Here is a 23,846-nt window from a genome sequence, read left to right on the forward strand (position 1 = left end):
CTGCTTGGGGGCTGTCATGTTGTGCAAGCCCAGTGAGCATGGGTTATGCGAGGGTTAAACAACCCTCACTTCGCCCTAGAACAGACCCTGGGTTACACTCACATAACACTAGAACAGACCATGGGTTTCTCCAGCAGGTGAACAGGTTGGGAACACTTTTTGTACAGGGCAGGGCTGTCTGGAGTAGGATAACCCACGCTAGATTAAATTACTCACAAGCCGCAGTGTGTTGTCCAAACCCAGTCATTGAGAATGCGAGAGAGACAATTCTTGACCTTTAGATCTCTAAGAAGCCTTTTCTGGCTCAAATGGAACAGATTCAGATTAAGTCCTCTCATAGCAATACCAGGGGAAAAATTCTGTTTCCCTCCAGAATTCATGTGGAAGATACAGACCTGTACCAGTCTGACCACTGACTTTCATCCTTTAGTCTTGCCCCTTCCTCTCAACACTTAAAATATGTTTCTGAACAACACCAGACTCTTCACCCAGAGGGGGCCACCATACTGATCTGATGCAGAAAGAGCTGCTTTTCTTAAAATTAGAAAAGAACTACAAACCCACAAATAAATAGGACTGGCAAGATCAGATTGTTGAGATGCATTTTCTTGCTATAAAGGTTTAGGGAACAAGCTTCTTAAAAGCTGCACTTGTAGCGGGACTCAGCCAGGAGTGCTAATGAAATTGCTGATAATCCAGAAGGTTCCTCTTCAACCCAACTGCTTCTTACCACCTTTTCTCTCTCACCCAACTTGTAGAACCATTTTTAAGTGGTGAGGCAGCGTTTGGGTGAATTCAGAGTTACCACTCATGCCCTGTGAATGTAGACTGCAACTGTTCCCATGCCAAGAAATGGAGGATAACACAGAGCGTGGGTGACATCAGATTGCAAGGGGTTCTAGGACACAATAATTATTGTTTTTTTCCCAGGGCTATTCCATCTGATGAAAGGCATTTATATCCTACATTTCTTCTGAGAAGCTCAAGGCAGCAGACATGGTTCTCTTCTCTTCCCCTACCCCCCCCCCATCTTATCTGCACCCTGTGATGCAAGTCAGGCTGAGCTAGCCAGTGGCCCAAGGTCATCCAGTGAATGCCATGGCTGAGTGGCGATTTGGTCTCCCCAGTCCTAGTCGAGCTCTCTAACCACTGACTGAGAAAGGCAAGAGCCTTACTAGAATAGCCTGTTCAGTGTTGGGTAGACAGAGAGCAGGAATGGACGCTCTCCCCTTTTAGAAACTAACTTCTCTCTTCCAGCGCTTCACATCTGCTTTACTGATTTGTAGTGTCCACCACCCCCTTTCCAGGCACTAAGATGCTTGTGTGATTCTTTAGCCATAATCCCAAATTTCCATGCCACTTCAAACCTTTAGGAAGTAGACTGAACATCACGCACTGAAAAATTCTGAGCATATGGTGGTGAAGTAATCACACAATTAATTCAGCACAGGCCAGAAGAAAAGGAAATGGAATTCCTTCAACCTACAGCTCATCATCTAATAAGTATCTTTCCAATTGGCCTTTAGGAGTTTTGGCGCACCAGTCTTTAAGCTGAAATTGTGAATTAATACATCAGAGAAAATAATGTGGTATATGTTTTAAAAATAAGTGATTTCTTGAATCACCTGGATTCATAAAACCCAAGCCTACAGACAGACAGTGATGAAACTAGAACTCTTTTTTCTGTCAATGTATGTGGAGCTAATATGGCCATATAGGGTAAGCATTATGCGATGTCTTAATAGAGCATTATAAATCTCGAAGACTCTGATCTATCCAAAGCCCTGCCGAGAAGGAATAGTGGATGTTTGGAGAGTGGTGTGTTGTTTCTTCCCCTTTGTCTTTTACTTTAAGAAAAAAATCCTCCCCCCCTCCCCTCAGAGCTGGTCCAAAGGGGCTGTGGCTCCTTTGGAGCCACGGCTGCTACCTCTCTGCTCACCACCATTCCCAACACACCTCTTTTCCTCCTCTACAAGGTTAGACTACCAACCTCAGAGCAAGAGTGCAGAACCTCAGGCTTGGGGGTCAAATCTGACCCTTTGGGGGACCCCAAAAGTTCACCCCATTTACTTTCCCGCAACCACCACTCATTTCATACTTTCCTGGCTTTTGTTGTGTTTCCACATTCTCAGAGGTTGAACTGCCTCTCCTAAGGCTTAGTTACTGGCAGTAAGAACTTTAGGCTAAAATATGCTCGTATTTTGCAGGGGGGAACCCCTTTTGCCTTTGGCTCCACTCACCACTGGTAAGTGGTCCCCAAGAGCCTCTCTGAAATGGAATTTGCCTCTCAGGCTGAACGAGGTTCTGCACCAGTTGTAGGGGGAGCCACTGTGAAAGCCTCTTCAATAGTGGGAGGAGCTGGGAAAGGGGCTCCGAAATCAGAAAAACCTCTCCGAGGTCAGAGCCTTCTGACAGTGCCTGTCAGAGGGGGGGTTTTCTGATCACTCCTATGGCTCCAGGGACATGTCTATGAGCCCATAGACTGCTCTCTTAGTGTGGAAAGCTTAAGAAAACACCATAATTTGCCATATTTTCTCCCTTCACTGCTGGCATCCAAACAAACAGGGCCAGCCCAAGAAGTCTTGCTGTCTGAGAGAAAGGCAGCAAAACCCCATTCCACGTACAGAAGATGATCACAGTAGCAGTTGGATTTTACTTCAACACTGGTGAAAGGACAGTGTCCTCCACTGTACCAGAAAACAGCAGGCTAGCTTAAGGGGCACAGAGCAAGCCACATGAAACATACAGCTCTGTTCTCCAGTATCTTATTGCCATGGCAGCTGCCTCAAAATGCCTAATGGTAGGGGTGAGCCCTGCAAACCAGTAAAATGTTCCTACTTCCCTCTCTCCACCTTCATCAGAAATACAGGATTATTTTCTAAGCAAAGGGAGATCTTGCACACTATTAACATAAGCATACAAACAAGTTGACACCGTGGACATCAGAGAAAGCCACAGACCTAGTACTAGTATTTCTGATACTAGTATTTCTGATAAATACTTCTTTCTGGCTTTACCACTTGTAAAGCCAGTCTTGTAAAGGGACTTATTTTTGTCACTTAAAATGTAGTTACTTTGTTTCTTTACTTCTAGTTCATGTAGCTTCTTTCCCCCCTTCCTTTAGAAACAAAAAACAGTTGAATGCTATGTTCTGTCACATTTTCTGCTTAGTTTAAGAAAGAATGTGGCAAGAGATGGAGGTAAAACCACATTTTAAAATCTGGGCAGAAAAAGGAGCTAACCTGAAACAGGATGTAGAATGGGGATAAAATAGGAATGTGAAAATCTAAACGCTAAGAAGGAATTGGGCTTATGAATATAGTAACCCCGCCCCCATCCCATTTTCATAAAGCTTTCCACAGTTTGATTTTATTTTAGTAGTAAAGGATTTCATTGCATGGTGGCTTCCCAGTAGCTAAGGCTCTTGAAAAACAATCCAAAAATACTTAACTGCCTCCTGGTTGGATGAGGCTATTGCTTTTGGATCTGGCCTTTTGTGAAGGTTGGTGAGGTTTCTGCCCCTCGATATTACCGGAATTTTAGTTTAATATTTCCTGGGCATATTTCTCACTGCATTTGCCATAGATGGGGCCAGCGTTACCTTTGTATCCTATCAATATTTGTAGTGAATTTGAACATTTTAAGATCTGATCCTGTGGACTAAGCAGCCCTATTTCAAGCTGTCCTATGTTTAGATTTGCAGCTGAGTGCTTGGTGAAATCTATTCCTTAAATAGTTTATAACTGCAATCCAAACTACACTTACAGTGTGAAAAATCAGTCCTTGCCAGACCACTTGATATCTAACAGCTAAAGCCTATATTCCCTCCTCCTTTCCCCCACAGAATGTGAATGGTATAAAATATCATGCCAAGAATGGCCACAGAACACAGATCCGTGTGCGGAAGCCATTCAAATGCCGTTGTGGGAAGAGTTACAAGACAGCTCAGGGTCTGCGGCACCATACAATCAATTTCCACCCACCAGTGTCTGCTGAGATTATCAGGAAGATGCAGCAATAACATGCTGGTCACATATGTGCCAAGGAATCATCACCAGCAGTTGCTGATTCTGAAGACAGCCACCTTCTCTGGGGAAGCACTGAGCAACCCTTTAAAGAATTTAATGCATGCTTTACCATTTTTTCTGTAATTTTGGAATGATGTATCTTTGTAGAGTTTGATTTTGTACATTTGCACATGTAATCATCATGCCCATATACATTACTTTGATATAAAGGTGCTAAAAGCTACAGGTTTTTTTGAAGTACACCCCCACCTCCGGAGAATTTGGGGATGCTGTATTTTTAGTTCTGCAGTGTTAAATAAGGAGGGGGAAAGGGTGGAAAGCTTGGCACTGCGATAACCAAGATTGTAATGTGATTGAAGAGATTCAACACATCAGTTCCCATGTGCTTGCAAAACCAAAACAATTCCCCGTTATCCACCTGGTTAATATGCCTTATGTAATAGAGATATCTGTGGGATAGTAAGGTTTTAGGTATTGGAATTATAAATAAGAGAATGTTTAACATATGCTAAAAATATTTTCATACTCAAATAACATACATAAAAGGCGTGCTTGCTGTATTTTATATTAACTTGCAAATTCTTTAGGCCTCTGAAATGCTGAAAATCTTTGCATTTGAACTAGCAAATCACTCTAGCATTAGAACCCTACTTCTGTCTGTACTTGATGTTATATGATGTTAAAGACCCATCTAGAGTCCTGAGGACCCCCTGGTCCTGTTATTGTTCCCCAGTATATACTACACTAGGAGACACTTGGACATGAAGTGCAAATTTTGTGAGTGAGAAATTATCTTCATCTTAGATGAAGTTCTTAAAGCACTTTGTAGTTCTCAATTGCCAACAAATTTAAATGTTTTGTGTTGCCAATTGTTGCAACCACTGTGCTAGTATGGACCAGCGGTTGCAATTAAAAAAAATTCTAGGCATGATTTAAGGAGGTACAGTATTTGTGTTAAAGGAGTTTCTAGTTCCATTTACATTGTACCTTCAGATTTTTGTATATATAATATATATTTTATAACTTACTGTGGGTTGTTGCGTTCCACAAGTTTAGCATTATAATTTCTTTCTGAACTATGAGATATCATGAGCCTTACTGAAGTGAAGTGCTTCTTGAAGCAGTTACTCAAAGAGAGACCTGAAATCAGAGCTGTCAGAGTTACTTGTGTCTGGACCATACCTGAATGCTTCATTTATTTTACGCTCTCCTGCCTTCAGAGTTCTCCTCTCATGTAAGTGCTAGTGAAGGTTAACAGTTTTCGTATGCAAAAGCTACATTAAATAAGCATTGGGAGGTTGTCTCCCTCATGAGAAAATGTTATGTTTTACAAGTAATCCTCTTCTGTGTATTTTGTATTTATATATAAATGACATAGTAAATGTGAGTCTTCAATTAGAACGTGTAAAGATTGAGAGGGCAAGGATTCTTTAACTAGGTAAGAAAGATTTTTCTAAATTTCTAGATCTCTCATAATGAGGGTTGAAAAGATTTAAAAACAAAGACTCTTTTAAACAAATCATCCTAAACTCATCTTCAAAAAGGTACATTTTGTAGCACAAATGACAATATTGGTGTAAAAGGATGATCCGGACATTAAAAAAATCTATTGCTTGTACTTAAAGCCCTACTACCCATCTTCTAACATTCTGACTTCAGCATCATTTAGCTCTGCATTCAGTGAAAGAAACTGAAGGTAGATTAACCTAGCTGAACAGCTAAACAAAGTAATGTTGTTGCATGTCAATTCTTTCCACTATTACAATCCAGTTACTATTTACCTAGTCATTGTGACAGTATTAAACAGGTAAAATGGGACTATTTTGTTATACTGTGTATAGTGAATGTATTGTACTGTGTCTGTGAAAATGTGCTTTAAATTATATTTTCCTATATTTTGTTGGGGACAAAGTTCATTAAGTTCAGAAGCCACAAGAGGTTTGTTTTAGAACTGAGTGCCACAAAGTGCATCAAAATTTCTTTCAATAAAAGCTGCTTATAAATGTAAATGCAATCACATTTAATAAATTGCCTCTGACTCAAAAGAAAATTGGATACTGCTTTAATCTTTATCTTTAATCGCTTTAAACTGTAATAAATTGAGACAGTGGTAAAGCAGGATCAGCATCTAATACTAGCTTCAACAGTGACTGACTAAAGCTTTGGGTGGGCAGGCTCACAAAGATCTCTGGATCAGGGTTGGAATCTGTTTTTCCACTTTCTTCATATCTATAACATTACATTTTAAGTCAATAAGGCTTATGAACAGAATGCATATAGGATATACTATACAGATAACAAATTTTAATGCATTGTTTGCTAATAAACCAGTAGATGGGCTGGTTTAGCTAAGTGAAAGAAGATGATCAATTTTTGGAACCTGGAAGAATGCACAGTAGAGATTTTTTAGAGACTGTATGCACCATGCGTGCTGTTCATAACAACCACCCAAAGGTACCTTCAAGTCACAACAAAAACTGAGAATTACTTGGTGTGCATGTAATATTCTTGATATCTTTACCATGGTGATGAGGAGCAGCATCCAATGGGGCACTTAGCTCCTACCGATTCTTCTGTGCCCCACCAATTATCATCCACAAGTAGCACCCACCACTCATGGAACACAGATTTAGCACTTCCAGGGATAACCAAACCAGCACAAATGCTCATTTCTGGAAAAAAGCAGGTTGGCAGTGTTCACATAAGGGAGCTCCGCCGACCTGTCCCAATCCAGAAACGAGCGTTGCCGTTTGTTTCTGGGCTTCTTCCAGGAAGCATTAAATCTCTGTTGCTCAAGTAGTGGGTCCCACTTGCACAACGGAATTGGCAAGCCCCACCACTTGTGCAATAGACGCTATGGGGCGCAAGAGATTCTCTGATGTTGGACACTGCCCAAGATCAAGAGCAGGCTATAGGCTTGTATATTCCCTCTTCTCTTTCTGGCCTCAACTATGGTTTTCTGTTAGGTGCACTAGCATTAACCAAAATTCCCATCATAACTAGCCACATAAGAGGAGGAAGGGGACAGCGCTAGCCTATGGGCTGCTCCTACTTAACTTTGAGCAGTATCCAATGCTGCTGCTCCACTTATGCCACTGATATAGCACTAGTGTAAGCAACCTCTAGTGCAATGCCAATAGTGTATGCTGGCATGACGGGTTTGCCCAGAAAATGCACTAGAGTGGCAGCACTGGACTTTACTACCCTATGGTAAAGAGTGGTTGGATCCTTACAAATGAAATACAGTTACTCAGAAAAGGACTGACATTCTAGATGAGAAAAACTCATCAATTCAGCACAAAAACACAATACATTTGCTTAAGAATAAGCCAAAGTCAACAACAATGACTTGGATCCAAAGATCCAGCTGTGTTAATGGAAGACACTTCCACTCCTGCAGGGGGTGTTGCCAATTTCTGTATCTGCAGCTCTGTCCCTGTGCTAGAAAGGCTATCCCAGCCATCATCAGGAAGACTCAAGGGGGCAAATAATGAGCCACACAATCAATATTTAGTTTTTGTCTTTAATCTGACTATTGTACATCAGATGAAGTGAATAATTTTATCCAAAAGGATCAAATTCCTTACTAAAGATTAAGTAACTCTTTAAAAATATAGTGTTTTAGATATACACACCACAAATGTAATAGGGGGGAAATATGCAAAGTAGAATGCAGAAGATTCCAGAAACCTTAGTCCCTATGAACATAACTTGCTAAATAATCTCGAAAAGGAGGGGGCACTACATACACATCAAAAAACTGTGAAGTACAAATTAAACCAAATGGTAGCCGCTTTTATACAATTATTTTCTAATAGCTCTAAGTGCAGAAATTTTAATAGATTATTAGTGTACATGACATTTGCAAGATGGGAGAATAGCTATGTAAAAGTGAGTGTTTCTGTAGGGATGTTTTCTCAATAAACATGTAATTTCAATGCAGCTATATTTCTGAAATAGACATAAAAACTATATATTCATTAGATAAATTATATAGCTTTCAGAATCAACAATTATATGAAGGATACACACAAGATTACTGAGAAACCTCATTTTATTATTATGGAATGAGAATGTTGATATTTAATCATATGATAGCACAAGCCACAGCAAGGTTATGTCATTCTGTAAACCTGTCACCACTACAAACTGGACTGCAGAGGTTTCTGAACAAGTGTATTTCTTTCCTATGTTCTCATGCATTTTGTTAGCCAAGGAATAAATATTGATAGATATTATAACAGCATTGGGTGTATACTAGATCAAAGAGGACTAACCCAACACTTGCTGACAGGTCAAAGGTTTACTTTGAATCAACTGCAATACAGAGCACTGTGCCTTTAAATAACAAGCTTATCTCAAGTTATGAAAGCTGCATTCTCTTGTCTTACAGAACTCATTCAAGTTTTGTCTGAGCCAAGCTACATTAAGATGCCCAAAGCTAGTCAAAATTTAAAACATTGTGATCAAAGTGGGTTTGAACATGTCTTTCAAAGTTTTGCTGGTCATAGTCAGGAGGAAACTGTTCACAGCACATTGGACACACCTTCCAGTGACTTTCAACATGTTCTTCAAACTTGGTCTGATCATAGTTAGGAGGAAACATCACTTCACAAAGGGGACACTTCTTGATGTGCACAAAACTTGGGAAAAAAGAAAGAACAGACATTGAGGGCAGCAATTAAGTTGGTACCAGAGTCTGATCTGCTGCCACCAGTAATCTAAATGATTAGAGTCAAGGACAAAGCCAACCCACAATCGCATTGACTCTCAGTATTTTTGTGCCGTCAGGCTTAAGTGGATTTTCCATATGATCAAAGTGCATACCCCACCTTTGTGTAGCAGGTCCCCTTTCAATGCCTATAGTATGATATCCCCTTCATGGGTTATAGGGAAAGGCTGTAGAACAAGTTATTCAGCCTGTTATTTTATAGTTTAAATTGACTAGATGTTCTACTTCTGCTGCACTGGAGTATATATAGTGCCCTCAAATTAGAAACGGGGTGGCGGGGGTGGGGGGAGCTGCTACCTTTCATTCAGTGGCTTAAATGTAACTAGTCAATTTAGCTTTTAAAACTGGGCCCCAACCATCATTGGGGCTGACTTGGGATTCTTGAGAAGGCATGCATCATTCATGCCATGTAGGTTAATTTATTCCCTCTTTCCTGTGTCGTATATGCATCTATAGCTTTTCTTTCTAGTTTGTATCTATAGGTAGCACAAAGTTTACCAAAATGAAACTGCAACCTTTTTAAATCTAAAAATGCCTGTGGTATTTGTAAAAGGGGGTGGAGTAATCATGCAGCAAACTATTCAACAGGGGCCTCTGGCACTCAAGCAACACATTCTCCAAAGCAACCAGAGTACCGGATGGGGTTGTTGTGGTACCGCACATTTTCCCAGGTAAATGTGATTCAAAGAGCATGGCAAAAGTAGTCAAAGAGTTGGGCTTCCCCCAACTTTGACTTCTTTTCTGTTGACAGCTGATCATCATATTGTTTTATAAACTATAATAGGAGAGGCTTGTAGGAAACCTAATTTCAAAGTGATTGCTCTGGCATTACTACATGCCTGGTATCACTTTCATCTATGAGTATTATCTTACCTGGAATCAAAACAAAAACCTGTTCCACGTTCATGTATGCGTAGGTTTGGTGGATCAGGAGCAGAAGGTGCACCTGCCTCATCATCCTGCAAACAAAGTTTGGATTTTTATAACTATATTTTGCTCACAAAAGAATGTTTTCTTTATTACCAGGACGTACATTCAAAAATTTTAAATAATCCACCCTCTTCTGTAGGGACAATATCATAGGAACATAGGGAACTAGCCCAGTACTGCCGACACTGACTGGCAGCAGCTCTCCAGGGGTTCAGACAGGATTCTTTCCTAGCCCTATCTAGATATGTCAGGATTGAACCTGGAACCTTTTGCATGCAAAGCCGGTGCTCTACCACCGAGCTATGGCCCCTACTCTAAAATCTCTCATTAATCACCTCAATACAAATACCTACTGATTAAATAGAAGTACAACCATTATAAAGTAGCAGGGCACCAGGTTAAGCCAAAATTCCATTTTATGAACTGCTGAAATTTAACAAAGTTCAACTGCTAAAAATATAGCTGTAAGAAATACAAGAGGTGAGGAGAGGTCATTGATTTAGAGTCACAAAGCATCTTCCGTATGGCTAGGTTTTTAAGTGAGCCAGATATGCCACGGCAGCCAATCAAGCCTGTCACACACATCACCCTGCAGTCAGGCCCGTCAACTAAATTGTCCTATATGGCTGATTCTTCTCATCACCACTGTCAGCTGCGCTCTCATTTCACAATTACTAACAGCACATATAGCTGCAGCTGGCGCTGATGAGACACTACTCTAAGGGACAATCAAGGTTTGTTTGAGAGCCTCTATCAAGGATAAATGTTACTCTATAAAACTTACTCTAATGATCAAGTAATTTCAACCTTCATCAGCAAATGTGTAAGTGCCCCAGTGGCACCAGATCTGTAAAAAGGAGGTTTTACATACATTCCCATACTGAACACTACCGAATCACTGCAGGCATTTGGTTGGTAGCATTGGTGGTGTTAACCAAACTGATTTTTTCATATTAATGACATAAATACTCCTTTAGTATTTTTCCCCCTTGCTCTTGCCTGATAACAGCTGTTGAAATATCACCCACTTCAATGTTATGGCAGCAGCTGATGAGGATGAGCAAAGTACACATGCTATCACTTTTAGGAATGGTTCACACAAACTCAGTACTCACTATATAGTGCAGGGCGCTCAACCCACCACTCATACGTTATCACAGGGCATGTGTGCATACATTCATACGTCGGAGTCACAGGTTTTTTCCACTGTAAAAAGGCAGGCCTCTTATGTGCAACCCCCACCCCCATGTCTGTCTGTATGGGGCAGGGGTTATCTGTTACCCTATTGTATGTACAGCATGCTGGGACTGAGTGTGTATGAATGGGCCCTTCAAGCTACCTAACCACTGCAGCAGAAGGCCAAGCTCATAGCAAATAAACAAGCAGACTTGGGATTAGGTATAGAATACTTTCATCAACTGCACACACAAAAAGAGCATATTATACATTTTAGGGGAGGATACTTATCTCCACACAGAATCCTGCATACACCCCACTGATGCATCCATTTAAATGGAAAGGAAGCAAGCAGGCAGCGTTATCTGATCTCTTTTGATAGCTCATTATGCTAGATGCTGTGCATATCACAAGAAAGGCTTCCTGCCACAAACTGCTTAGTTTGCTTACTTTTAAAGAGATTTTTAAAAAATTTTATCAGCTCCCAAACTATAGGTGCCTGCCAAGGACTGCTAAGTATCAGTGCAAGGTAATTAGCATCCTATCTTTCCTATTGAACATCCTTGCCTGGGAACAATTAAGTGATTTTCATTTGACAAGCAGAAAAGTAGGATGATAACATGTTAAAACTTCTATTTGATGTAAGACAAGAAAAATATTCTGAGAACAGGCACACACTTGCCCAAAGTTGGTTCCCATTTGAGCATATTAGGATCCTTCTACCTCATTACAAAATCTAAGCTGTGTCAGCAAATGAGCACAAGACTTTAGGTCTGTTCCTCTTGGGTTTGCAAGAGGGCAAAGCACATAGATTAGAAAGAACACTCTGCTAATTAAACTGCAGCAGATGACTAAAGAGGAGAAGGGCTTGTCATCTGTAATGTCTGTGCCAAGAATGGTCATATTAAATATGCAAAATGTGAAGTAAAGGTAGGCAAATGTGCTAAGCTCACATTCAAGACCTTAAATAGGCCACAAAAGTTCTGACAGTTTCTCTAATTATTCACAGTAATGGACTCAAGGGCCAAAAGGCAGGAGGAAAAGATACATTTTTCTCTATTATTGATACTGAGCACCAGGGCTAAAATCGTGCCTGTCTGAACACTGATCGGTTTCTGCAAAGGTTAATAGCAATTAAATGTGGCAAACTAGACTAAATGAGAAGCAGGTCATGATACCACTGTACTTGCAAAGAGCACAGGACTTTATAAAGGAATGCTTTTTATTAAAGTGTTCCTTAAAGTTAACAGGTGCAAAGAAATTGTGTCATACAGTTAAAGCATTGCTTACCATGTTTTATTGTATACCCCAACTCCTTAACATTTTATATTTGTTACATGTTATATGGGCACGGGACTACACACATCCCTTGAAACAGTAAATGCCTAAAGAGATTAACACTTTTGCATTAGTGGTGAAAACTCTTTAATATTTTGAAATACCAGGATTAAAAAGTTATTAATCTGCATACTGTGCATATGTTGTGTTGCATCTAGTGGAACAGTATCTTTAGAAATACTAGCCGCCAAATATTGTTGTTTCAGAAACTATTGCTATTAACCTGCAACTCCTACGCCCATCATATCCTTTCCAATTTGAGTCTGAATTTCTACATTCCAATTAGGATAATTTCTTACACAATCATCCCAGTCCAGCTAGAGGCTTCCATACATATTCCTAGCCAGATTAGGAACTGCACATGCAAATGGCTGCTTTATGCATGTTCTTGCTTCCACACTGAGTGTGTACAGTCCACAAAGTTCATCATTAATAGCACCAAGTAGGGTGGGGACAAGGGACCCCTCCCCCACCCCTTTGAACAGATGATCTGACAGTGCTGCAACCGATATACTTTTGGAGGGGGGTGCCATTGGCTGTAATGAACTAGCTATGACTAAAATTTGCTACCATTTGATTAGTAGAAGCTGCCAGAGGGGAACTTTTCCAAATTAGATGGTTGTGAGGGAATGCTTGCAGCTTACATGTAAGAAATACAAACTTTGGGGGGCATTGTGCAGGATACTCCTTAATTATTTAAAAGATTGTGTGGAAAAGGCGGATGAGGAATTAGTAATAAATCTTTTCACAGCAGCAAAAATCAATAGCTTCAATTTGGAGAAAGGGTAGTGCCCCTCATTTTTTTTAGGATCTGGGATGTGGCAATGATGATGAAATTAACTTATTATATAAGGGCTGGAGAAGAACAAATGTTTTGAGGATAGGTTTATTGAAGGATGGAATGTCTTTATCTCTAAATTTCCAAAACATGACAATGTTTGCCCGTATTTGCAGATTTTCCCGATTTGATTTTTTGTTGTTGAAAGATACATGTACATACCTGTACTGGGTGAGTCTTTATGTTAATTTTTAAATTTTATTTGATATGATTAAATAAAGAAAAAAGGAAGAAATACAAAGGTTATTTTTATTTCTAACTTACATTACTATCCTCAGGATCTTCTAAACCATCAGGCCGACTGAGATTGCGAGCAGGCTGACTGCACACTACATTATCTTCGAGTTCCCAGGAGGGTGCTCTTACAGGTGGCCTTTGGATCTCATCAGGGTAAAAAGCACCATCTGCTCCATCTGCAGGCATAATCAGGAGATAAGCTCTGAGTTATATACATGTAACTGCTATTAAATGTAGAAACATACACCATAGTCCAATAGAATTGGTCAATCCAGAGTTTAATAAGTAGAACAGACAACATGGACAAAGTATACGTGAATTGCTCCCCTTAGAAAAGCACTTCCCAGAATACACTTCCATGTAACACTTTATTGGGCCATTATGTTCGAACATATTAGCTATGGATTTTAAGTTACTGACTTCAGTCGCTAGATGAATACAACTGTAGAATTTTTCTGCAACCCTGCAGAATTTTTCAACAGAACAAAGCTGAAGAAAGCAATATTTTCCAACCTCTGGTTTCCTGAGTTGTATAGGGGTTTCCATACTGCAGTACTGGTAACCTAGTTGGCACCGCAGGAACTTTTCCATTATCTTCAGAATTGAGAACTGGGTTGAAAAAATATAACGCTTGCTGAGAGATCAGTTCTTCAACAATTCCCTCTGTTTGTTTTTCTGGTCTCCTTCCAGGATTCTAAAGAAAGGTTGAAAAATATAACTGTAGTACAGGCCCAAGTAAGTCATTTTAAGATTGCAATAAAGATGGCATAACTTAGCATTCTATTTTGCTGTAGAAGCCTGCTGGTTGCCTTGCCAAGTATAGGAACACAGGAAGCTGTATTATATTGAGATCACTAGCTCAATCCCATTTACACAGACTGGCAGCAACTCTATAAGGGTTTCTTTCCCAGTTCTGCTGGGAGAGGCTAGGGATTGAACACCTCTGTAGTCTAGCACTGACCTACTGTCATCCCCATGATGTTTTTTCTTATGCCTTAAGTCAGGGGTAGGCAACTTGTGGCCCTCCAGATGTTTTGGCCTACAGCTCCCATCAGCCCTAGCCAGCATAGCCAATGGTGAGGGATGATGGGTGCTGTACATCAAAACATCTGGAGGGCCACAAGTTGCCCACCCCTGCCTTAGGTGAAAAGAACTATTAGTTTGATGTAGAACTGAAGGCTACTTAAAAAGTTAGATGTCTAAAGTATTTCCCATTATGAGTGGTACTCATTAACAAGCCCATCCAAATCAGTTTTCTGTTTCTAATTACAAAAGAATTGAACTAATACAAATAAAAGCCAAGTACATACCAGCCACTTCAATAAAATCTTGGAAAGCTTGTTTCCAACACATATATGGACTGTTAGCATACCACGGCAAGTATACCTAATCATGGTGTGCAAAACAAGTTGGGTTTGATATGTGGTATTCATGTTACACGAATGGCTCAAAAGAAACAGGCACACACATGAAAAAGTGGACAAAACACACCCCAGGACTGGCCTCTATTGGGTCTTTCATTCTAAATGCCTACTCTAAATGCCATGTCAGACTTTGAAGCTTTGGGAAGGAAACTCAAGAACTTTGGGGCCCAGACTGTTTTCTCATCCATCCTTCCAGTAGTTAGAAGAGGGATAGAAAGGGAAAGAAAAACACTCCAGGTGAGTGACTGGCTACGAAGGTGGTGCCGGCGCGAGTGATTTGGATTCTGGGACCATGGGCTATACTTCCTGGAAGGTGGGCTGTTGGCAAGGGATGGGTTGCACCTCACAAAGGCTGGGAAGAATGTGTTTGGCCACAGCATGAAGAACTTCATCAGGAGGGCTTTAAACTGAATCCTTCGGGGAATGGAGATGTAAAGTTGGGGGTAACAATAGACGATTGCTCATGCACCGCAGCGGAGAGAACAGCTCTAATAGTGCCCAATAATAGTCTTCAGACACATGTAGGAAGAAAGCCAGACTATGAAGCACATGGTCTTTGATGTCTATATACTAATGCCCAGAGTATGGGAAACAAACAGAATGAAGAAGGAAATTATGACCTGATAGGTGTAACTGAGACTTGGTGGGATGACTCTCATGACTGGAATACAGCAATTAAAGGATATCACTTGTTCAAAAAGAACAGGAGGAACCGAAAGGGAGGCTGGGTTGCACTGTATGTGAAAAATAAATATCTTTGCACAGAAATACATGATGAGCTTGGTAGCCCCATCGAGAGCATCTGGATCAAAATAAATGGAGCAAAGAATAAAAGGAACCTGGTGGTCGGAGTCTACTACCGGCCACCCAATCAAGGAGAAGACGAGGATGAAACTTTTGAAAAGCAAACAGCCAATGTTTCAAGGAAGCATGATGTAATAGTAATGGGGGACTTCAATTTCCCCGATATTTGTTGGGAGACAAATTCTGCAAAACATGGCCCCTTCAAGAAATTCCTGACTTGTGTGGTGGATAACTTTCTCCTACAGAAAGTAGAGGAAGGAACTAGAGGATTGGCTATCCTTGACTTGAACCTAACCAACAGGGATGACTTAGTTGATAAAGTAGCAGTTACAGGAACTTTGGGGGAAAGTGACCATGTTATACTTGAGTTCTTGGTTCTAAGGGAAGCAAAAGCCGAGTGTAGTCAAACGCGTACCCTGGATTTTAGGAAAGCTGATTTTAATAAACTCAGAACAATGATCAGTAAGGTCCCATGGCAAGCGACTCTAATGAGAAAAGGAGTCCAAGATGGGTGGGAGTTTTAAAAAACGAAATTCTCAAGGCACATTTACAAACAGTTCCAACAAGAAAAAAAGGTGGAAGACAACAGCAGAAGCCAAAGTGGCTTCACAAAAAGCTTAGAGATGATGTGAAAACAAAAAAGGACACAAATAGGAAGTGAAAAGAAGGCCAAGCAACAAAGGAAGAGTACAGGCAATTAGAACAGAAGTGCAGGGATGGCGTCAGGAAGGTTAAAGCCGAGAACGAGCTGAGGTTAGCGAGGGATGCTAAAAGCAACAAAAAGGCTTTCTTCAGCTACGTGCATAGTAAAAGACTGAGGAAAGAAATGGTGGTTCAGCTAATAAATAAGGATGGCAAAACGATAACAAAGAAAAGGCAGAGGTGCTCAATTCCTACTTTGGCTCAGTCTTCTCCCAAAAGAGGAACTATGACCCCCCTGGCAAAGGCGAAGTACAGGCTGAAGGGGCAGGATTGCAGCTTGAGACCAATAGGCATATGGTCAAGGAACACCTAATTCCTTTGAATGAGTTCAAATCTTCAGGGCCAGATGAACTGCATCCTAGAGTAATAAAGGAACTGGCAGAAGAAATCTCAGAACCACTGTCTATTCTCTTTGAGAAATCATGGAGGACGGCGGAAGTGCCAGATGACTGGAGGAGGGCTAATGTTGTCCCTGTCTTCAAAAAGGGTAAAAAGAAGGAACCTGGGAACTACAGACCAGTCAGTCTGACATCAATCCCTGGGAAAATTCTGGAGCGGATGATAAAGCAATCCATCTATAAGCACCTTGAAAGTAATGCAGTGATTACTCAAAGCCAACATGGATTTGTCAAGAACAAATCCTGCCAGATGAATCTGAACTCATTTTTTGATCAGGTAACCTCCCACGTGGACTGTGGGAATGCTGTAGACATCATATACCTCGACTTCAGCAAAGCTTTCGACAAAGTGCCCCATGATATCCTGATTAGTAAACTAGCTCAAAGTGGGCTAGATGAAACAACGATCCGGTGGATCCACAGTTAGCTACAGAATCAGACTCGAAGAGTGCTTATCAATGGGACCTTCTCAAACTGGGGAGAGGTAACGAGTGGGGTACCGCAGGGCTCAGTCCTGGGCCCAGTGTTCTTCAACATTTTTATTAATGACTTGGAGGAGGAGGTGCCGGGAATGCTGATCAAATTTGCAGATGACACAAAATTGGGCGGGATAGCGAATACTTTGGAAGACAGAAACAAAATTCAAGTGCTGGGCAGAAAACAACAGAATGACATTTAATAGGGATAAATGCCAAGTTCTGCACCTAGGAAAAAGAAACCAAATGCACAGTTACAAGATGGGGGATATGTGGCTCAACAACACTACAAGCGAGAAGGATCTTGGAATTGTTGTCGATCACAAGCTGAATATGAGCCAACAATGTGATGTGGCTGCAAAAAAGGCAAATGTTATTTTGGGATGCATCAATAGAAGCATAGCTTCCAAATCCAGGGAAGTACTAGTTCCCCTCTACTCAGCACTGGTTAGGCCTCATCTGGAGTATTGTGTCCAGTTCTGGGCACCACATTTTAAGAAGGATGCAGACAAACTGGAGAGGGTTCAGAGGAGGGCAACAAAGATGATCAGGGGACTGGAAACAAAGCCCTATGAAGAGGGACTGAAAGAACTGGGCATGTTGAGCCTTGAGAAGAGAAGACTGAGGGGAGATAGGATAGCGCTCTTCAAGTACTTGAAAGGTTGTCACAGAGGGGAAGGCCAGCATCTCTTCTTGATCATCCCAGAGTGCAGGACAAGGAATAATGGGCTCAAGTTACAGGAAGCCAGATTCCAGCTGAACATCAGGAAAAATTTCCTGACTTTAAGAGAAATACGACAATGGAACCAATTACCTAGGGAGGTAGTGGGCTCTCCCACACTGGAGGCCTTCAAGACGAGGCTGGACAGCCATCTGTCAGAGATGCTCTGACCTGGATTCCTGCTTTAAGCAAGGGGTTGTACTCGATGGCCTTGTAGGCCCCTTCCAATCCTACTATTCTATGATTCTATGACCTGATCAATTCCAGATGACTGAAACATGGCATAGCTCAAGTGTGGAAGGCAGAAGAAAACTGACACAATTGTGCATGGATTAAGACAATGGGAAGTAAGGAATCCACCACAGGGTTGACACATGCAAATTCCAAATTAAGAGAAAAACACTCTAGGTAAGAGAAACATCACCTAGGCAGCTCTGTTTCTCCATGCAAATGCCATAAAGGGCACGGTGGCCATTTTCTCATTTGTTCCCTACTTCAAGGTGTACAGCTTAAATGTGTGCGTTCATCACCCCTTTCAGCCAACATTCCTAATCACACTGGCAGAGAGGTTTCAATGACTGCCACGTTAGGGACCTGGTTAGTGGTTTTATGACAACTTGTGTTGGCTACAGAACTGGCTAGCTGGGGCAGAGTTTACTGTTCGTTTTACACTCAGACCTTGAAGATGAACAACAAAAGGAAAAAGAAAACATTCCCCTGTGTGAAAAAACAAGATGCTACCTCTATGTTTTATCAAACTCTTCTCAGAAATGAAACAGTAACACTGCAATTCATATAATAATTAACAGGATCCTGGACAGAGGTTTTCTGTCCTTCTCATTGTTTAGAAAGCCAAAAGATTATCCAAAAGATTAACTGGTGGTAAGTAATCACAGAGCAATTCCAAAATGAAAGCCAAGTGTTACATTAATCTTTAGCTAGTTTTGTGGTGTCCTGGTGACTGAAAATCTAATATTCCACCACAAGGTTTGTAAGCTCAGTTTGCTGTGTTTTGCTATAAGTGTTGGAAACTTGCCAACACTTATAGCATTACAGAACTCCACCTCCTTGTTTTTGGCTCTAGTCACTAAAACAACTCAGCCACAGATCAGATAGCTACTTCTTGGGAGTCTCCCTAAAGCCAAATTATTTTGTTTAAAGTTAATACCTTTAGACTTAGTTGAGTGTAACAAACAAGAAAAATAAGGAGTTACATACATGAGAGACATTCAGCACAGCTGTTTTATTTCCAAAGTCAAAACTTTTAAGTTCCATAGGAGATTAAAGTGACTGGAAAATTAAGAAATAAACATGGGCTGCCCAAACATTTCTTAGATCCATAGATCTTAAAGTTGATAGTTTCTAACTCTGTGTTATTGTTTTCCATAACAAAGGAATATTTGAACACTACAAAGATGTCATCTTTATGCAGTACATTTTTTTTTTGAAAAATCATTAAAGCTTAAAACAGAGTGTTTTGATAAAGCTAAGGGGAAGAGAATAATTTTAAACAACATAATTCAAACAATGGTGATGGTATGTAACAGCTTTGGGTATAAAATATCTATGCATGTTTCTAGACCAGTCTTGTTTTATTAAAAAGGTTAAACAGAGTGTAGTATACAATTTCTCAATGTATATGCCATTATCAGCACTTGTTTATAAACTTCACCCAGGAGAAGATGGTAAAAACATTCAGTTCTGCTCTCCTTCAACGTATAAAATTATTTAGTCCCTATTTTATACATACACACTTATACAACCTTTGATTTTTCTATAGTCCCCAAACTGGTCAATGTACGGGCATAAATGCTATATAGAACCTTTTATAATTTCATCCATATTCTACTTTTAATATTTGGTAATGTTGGAATACAGAACGTCACCACTTATTTAACTTTAAACACTGTGCAAATAATTTTATTTAAACCTGGGATACAGATAAATTAATCCAGGATCTAAAGAGCACCATCTGGGAATCTGGACACCTCTGCACATGTACCATGGCTTCTTGGATTTCCTGTCTCAATTGCAGTTCCTCAAAGTGATTTGGAGCCTTCTCCCAACTGTCCCTAGAGTGGATTACCAGGTAGGTCTAGGATGTAGCATCTATGACTCAAATCGTGATCAGTCTCTGAAACCCTTACACACATTAAGAAGATCCTCATGCAGCACTTTTGATTTTGGCTTTTCAACATTACAGTAGATGCTACAGTTCAGAGAACTACTCTCATCCCAAATATGTCAATGTTTTAGGCATGCCTTTCTCTTTCAATGGAGCCCTGAATTATTGTGTTTTCTCAGTTCCAGATAATGGGCTGCTTTGCACGATCACCACAGCCTACTGTGAATTAAGTCACAGTGCATTGTGGTGCGTGCCAGCAGCCACTGTGAATATTCAGCCCAAGGTGGGGGGTTGCCATGGTTTGCTGTGTCCTCTGAAACTGGGCAACAGGGTTGTTTAAGGTTTAAACAACCCTCAAATAACCCATGGTTTGCTGTAGTGATTGTGCAAACCATGTCAATGTAGTTTGCAACCAATTCTGAATTCTGACAGAATATGGCCTTTTCTAAAAATGATCGTAGAAAGGATGAACCTTTGCCAAAGTCCTGCTTCACCTGAATCGGAGAAACAAAGGATGAAGCTGCAGTTTTCGGGGGGCACAATGGATTGTTTTGGAGGAAGGAACACTACTTGCTGTGGCAGCAACAGCAAATCTTGCTTTCTTTACTTTATAAAAAAAATGCTGCTTGTAGCATAGCAGCCATTTCTTTTTTAAAAATTGCAAAATGCTACCTGTCGCAGAGGCAGAATACCTCAGCCCTCTGCAGAATGGCATAGGCATGCACCCCAGTATCATTCTGCAAAAGACTGAGGCATTCTGGGGGAAGAGGAGCATTTTGCAAACTTCTTGTTTTTTAGGGGAAAGACCTACTTCTACCACAAGTGGTGCTTTTACAAAGGAAAATGTTTTTAAAAAAAGAAAATGAAAAAGCCTACCACTATTGCCATGGTAGGTCCTAAAGCATTCCTTTTCCACCAAAGGTTTTGCCCCCCACCCCACCCCAGCTCTGAAAATCTTCAAAACTACCAGCACCATCATTTGCCACCAGGAAATAGGGTGGAGTATTTTAGCCCAGCCCCAATTATTCCAGGTTGAAAGTCGGCAATATGATTTGCATACTAATCTCGATATCACTTGGAAATACCGCCACAACTGCCCTGTCTTCTCACAAGTTTCATAGGGAAGTGACCTTAGATGCCCAACACTTCACAGTAGTGCCATGATCATATGTTAATCAATTAGTTAATTTAACTAATCCTGTAGTTAAAAGTTTCCCATGCTATGTTTTTCTCTAACCAGAATTCATACTCTGGAGTTTAAACAGCTTCATTTGCACTGCAACAGATCCAAGTAGCAGCCAGAAAACATACAAACTTGATATCAGTGCCTCCATAATATATAACAGTTAATCAGTACCTTCTTGTTGCTAAGGGTTCCCAAATGGGAAGTCAGCTCATTTATCTGTCTGTTCTTTTCGGCTAACTGAACCTATTTAAAACACAAGTTCAAATAAACCATGTTAGCGGATACAAAGCAGTTTCCCACATATAATGAGCATTTCTTCACACTCTCAGATTTCAGTGTCAGTTCCATAACTGCATCAATTACATACTCCACAGACAGAGGAACAAGAATCACAGCTGTAACTCTTACACTGTAAATGTAGTTTAAAGTTTGCTTGTCAACAGCAGGAACTGCTAATACCCTCCAATTGGCTAACGTGATTATGACATCACCATTCAGTTCCTCCAGCTACTCCTAATAAGAACATAATGGCCATGCTGTATCAAACCAAGGGCCTATCAAGTCCAACATTCGGTTCTCACAGTGTCCAACCAGCTGCCTGTGGGAAGCCCACAACTAGGACAGGAGTACATCATAACCCACCCATTCATGTCTCCCAGCAACTGACATACTGCCTCTGATGCAGGTGGTAATATATAACCCATCATGACCAGTAGCCGCTGATAGCCTTATCCTCCATATAGTTGTCTAATACCTTTTAAAAGCCATCTAAGTTGGTGCCTATCACTACATGCTGTGGTAGCAAATGTCATAGTTTAATTACACACCGTGTGAAGTTTTCCCTTTTATCTGTCCTGAATCTCCCACTATTCAGCTTCATTGGATGACCCCAAGTTCTAGTACACGGATGGGCAACTTGTGGCCCTCCAGATGTTTTGGCCTACAACTCCCATCAGCCTTAGCCAATGGTGAGGGAACTGTAGGCCAAATTATATGGAGGGCCACAAGATGCCAACCCCATCCTACTATAATGGGGGGGGGGGGAGACTTCTCCCTATCCACTTTCTCCCCACCCTTTTCTCTCACCCAGAAGGAAGTGCAGACATGAAAAAGCTAACATGTTCAAGCTAAGAACAGTTCCAGGAGAGCTGATGCACCTTAATAATTTGGCCCAAAGAAGAGTTCCATAAAGAGAATAATTTTTATTTATAATTCGTAAGATTTATATACCACTTTATATTATAAAACTCCTGAATGATAATAAAAAGAAAAAAGGATACAAATACTTCGTTAAAAACTTTAAAATCAAATTATGCTAATAAACCCTTAGCTGGTTAGTCATAGAAGGCTTGTTTAAGTAGCCTTCAGCAGGTGCTGAAAACGAAACAAGGTCATGCCCGCTTTTTGTGCCCAAGAAAAGCAAGACTGAGTTGTAATTGACCTGAATAATGTGTTAATGTTAAGAAGCAGTTAACATAAACCTGACCTGACAGATAGCTAATCTTTATTTTATGTTATTAAATGATTAGGTGTCAATGTTAAGGCAAGTATCAAACTTACCAGATACCGGTCTTCCACTGCAGCTAGCTGTTGCTTCACACTCTCACTAATTTTCACTTGCTCCTTCCATTTTAACTCCAGCTTGGCTAGTTCATCCGCATAGAGACTACATTTCAATTTCTCATCCTGTAGATAAAGTTATCAACTGTCAAGGGTTTACAAACCTATAGATTTCTTTGGCTGTTTCACATGCAATGCAGCTGCTTTACAGAACTGCCACCGGCTGGCTTCCTCATTCAATATCTAATTAATTAGGCTCCTATTTTATTAAAGAAAATGGCTAAAGAATCAAAGCAATGAAAAATGTTTCAGTTTTGATTTAATACTTTTCTTCACAATTGTACTATTGTTTCTATTCCAAAGGAGTTCCATTTTGTTTCTGGAACACAATAAATTAACTCCATAAAGCTTTGCAACTATCAAGTACACCTTACATCCAGAAGACCAAAGGCAATGGCCCTTTACCTCCAATGGGCAGCCAAAGAGCTTATGAAGCACCTTCTGAGGAACCAGTAAACTCAGAGAAACAAATGTGAGCAAGTCATCTTTGGGGGAAAAACTTAAATAGAATTCCTGATTCGGTGCTAGTTATGTAGATGTAATTAAAGAGCCCATCTCTTTCAAGAGAAATTGAGTGTTCCACCTCATAATTGCAGGCTTTTCTTATTCCATATTATTTGCTTTACACATCATTCACATCCCCATTTCTCCTAAATCATCATGTATTTTAAGCTATATACTAGGGCTGTCACCAGGTTAAAGAAATCTCAGTCTATTCACTTATTGAATAAAGTTACTATGAACGTGCACATGGGTAACAACTATTTCTAGGAGCACACTTAAATGGTTTTAGATAATGCATGCAAAAGGGGATAGCAGGCATCACCTAAAATCTGCTGCCACGTTTAGTCAAACTAATTAATACTTTGCAGCCCTACTATTTACCCAAGAACTCAAGGGTCCCAGTTGTGCTAGAAACTCCAATCCTATGCACACATATCTGGCAATAAGCCCCACTGAACACAGGAGGACTTACTTCCATGTAAGCATGGATACAAATGCACTTTTAAGTTCCACTGAAACCAAGAAGTGAGTCATGGCTAACCAGTAATGCCCACGACATTTTGCTGCCTGAAACAGAATCCAAATGGTGCTCACTCAGTCCCCTCCA

At 40.5% G+C, this 23,846-nt stretch overlaps 2 protein-coding genes across 10 annotated transcripts in view; one reads left to right on the top strand and one right to left on the bottom strand.

Moving 5' to 3' along the window:
- JAZF1 (JAZF zinc finger 1) overlaps positions 1-6,080 on the top strand; it is a 204,658-nt gene extending 198,578 nt beyond the window's left edge. The window contains exon 5 of one of the 2 annotated variants that reach the window (XM_084858496.1): positions 3,845-6,080. In XM_084858496.1, the coding sequence (XP_084714622.1) occupies positions 3,845-4,021 (177 nt within the window). In that variant the 3' untranslated portion in view covers positions 4,022-6,080. The remainder of the gene's footprint in view (positions 1-3,844) is intronic. The other variant, XM_084858497.1, reaches the window with a different exon arrangement.
- Positions 6,081-8,064: 1,984 nt separating this feature from the next.
- TAX1BP1 (Tax1 binding protein 1) overlaps positions 8,065-23,846 on the bottom strand; it is a 62,373-nt gene continuing 46,591 nt past the window's right edge. For all 8 annotated transcript variants that reach the window (XM_084858495.1, XM_084858491.1, XM_084858494.1 and 5 more), the window contains 6 exons: positions 22,676-22,801; positions 21,287-21,358; positions 13,793-13,973; positions 13,307-13,455; positions 9,634-9,719; positions 8,065-8,671 (listed from right to left, as the gene is read on the bottom strand). In XM_084858495.1, the coding sequence (XP_084714621.1) occupies positions 8,470-8,671; positions 9,634-9,719; positions 13,307-13,455; positions 13,793-13,973; positions 21,287-21,358; positions 22,676-22,801 (816 nt within the window). In that variant the 3' untranslated portion in view covers positions 8,065-8,469. The remainder of the gene's footprint in view (positions 8,672-9,633; positions 9,720-13,306; positions 13,456-13,792; positions 13,974-21,286; positions 21,359-22,675; positions 22,802-23,846) is intronic.

Source organism: Heloderma suspectum, chromosome 5 (genome assembly GCF_057233095.1).
Source record: "Heloderma suspectum isolate Gila_16-S chromosome 5, 16-S_ref, whole genome shotgun sequence".
In the NCBI taxonomy this organism is placed as follows: domain Eukaryota; kingdom Metazoa; phylum Chordata; class Lepidosauria; order Squamata; family Helodermatidae; genus Heloderma; species Heloderma suspectum.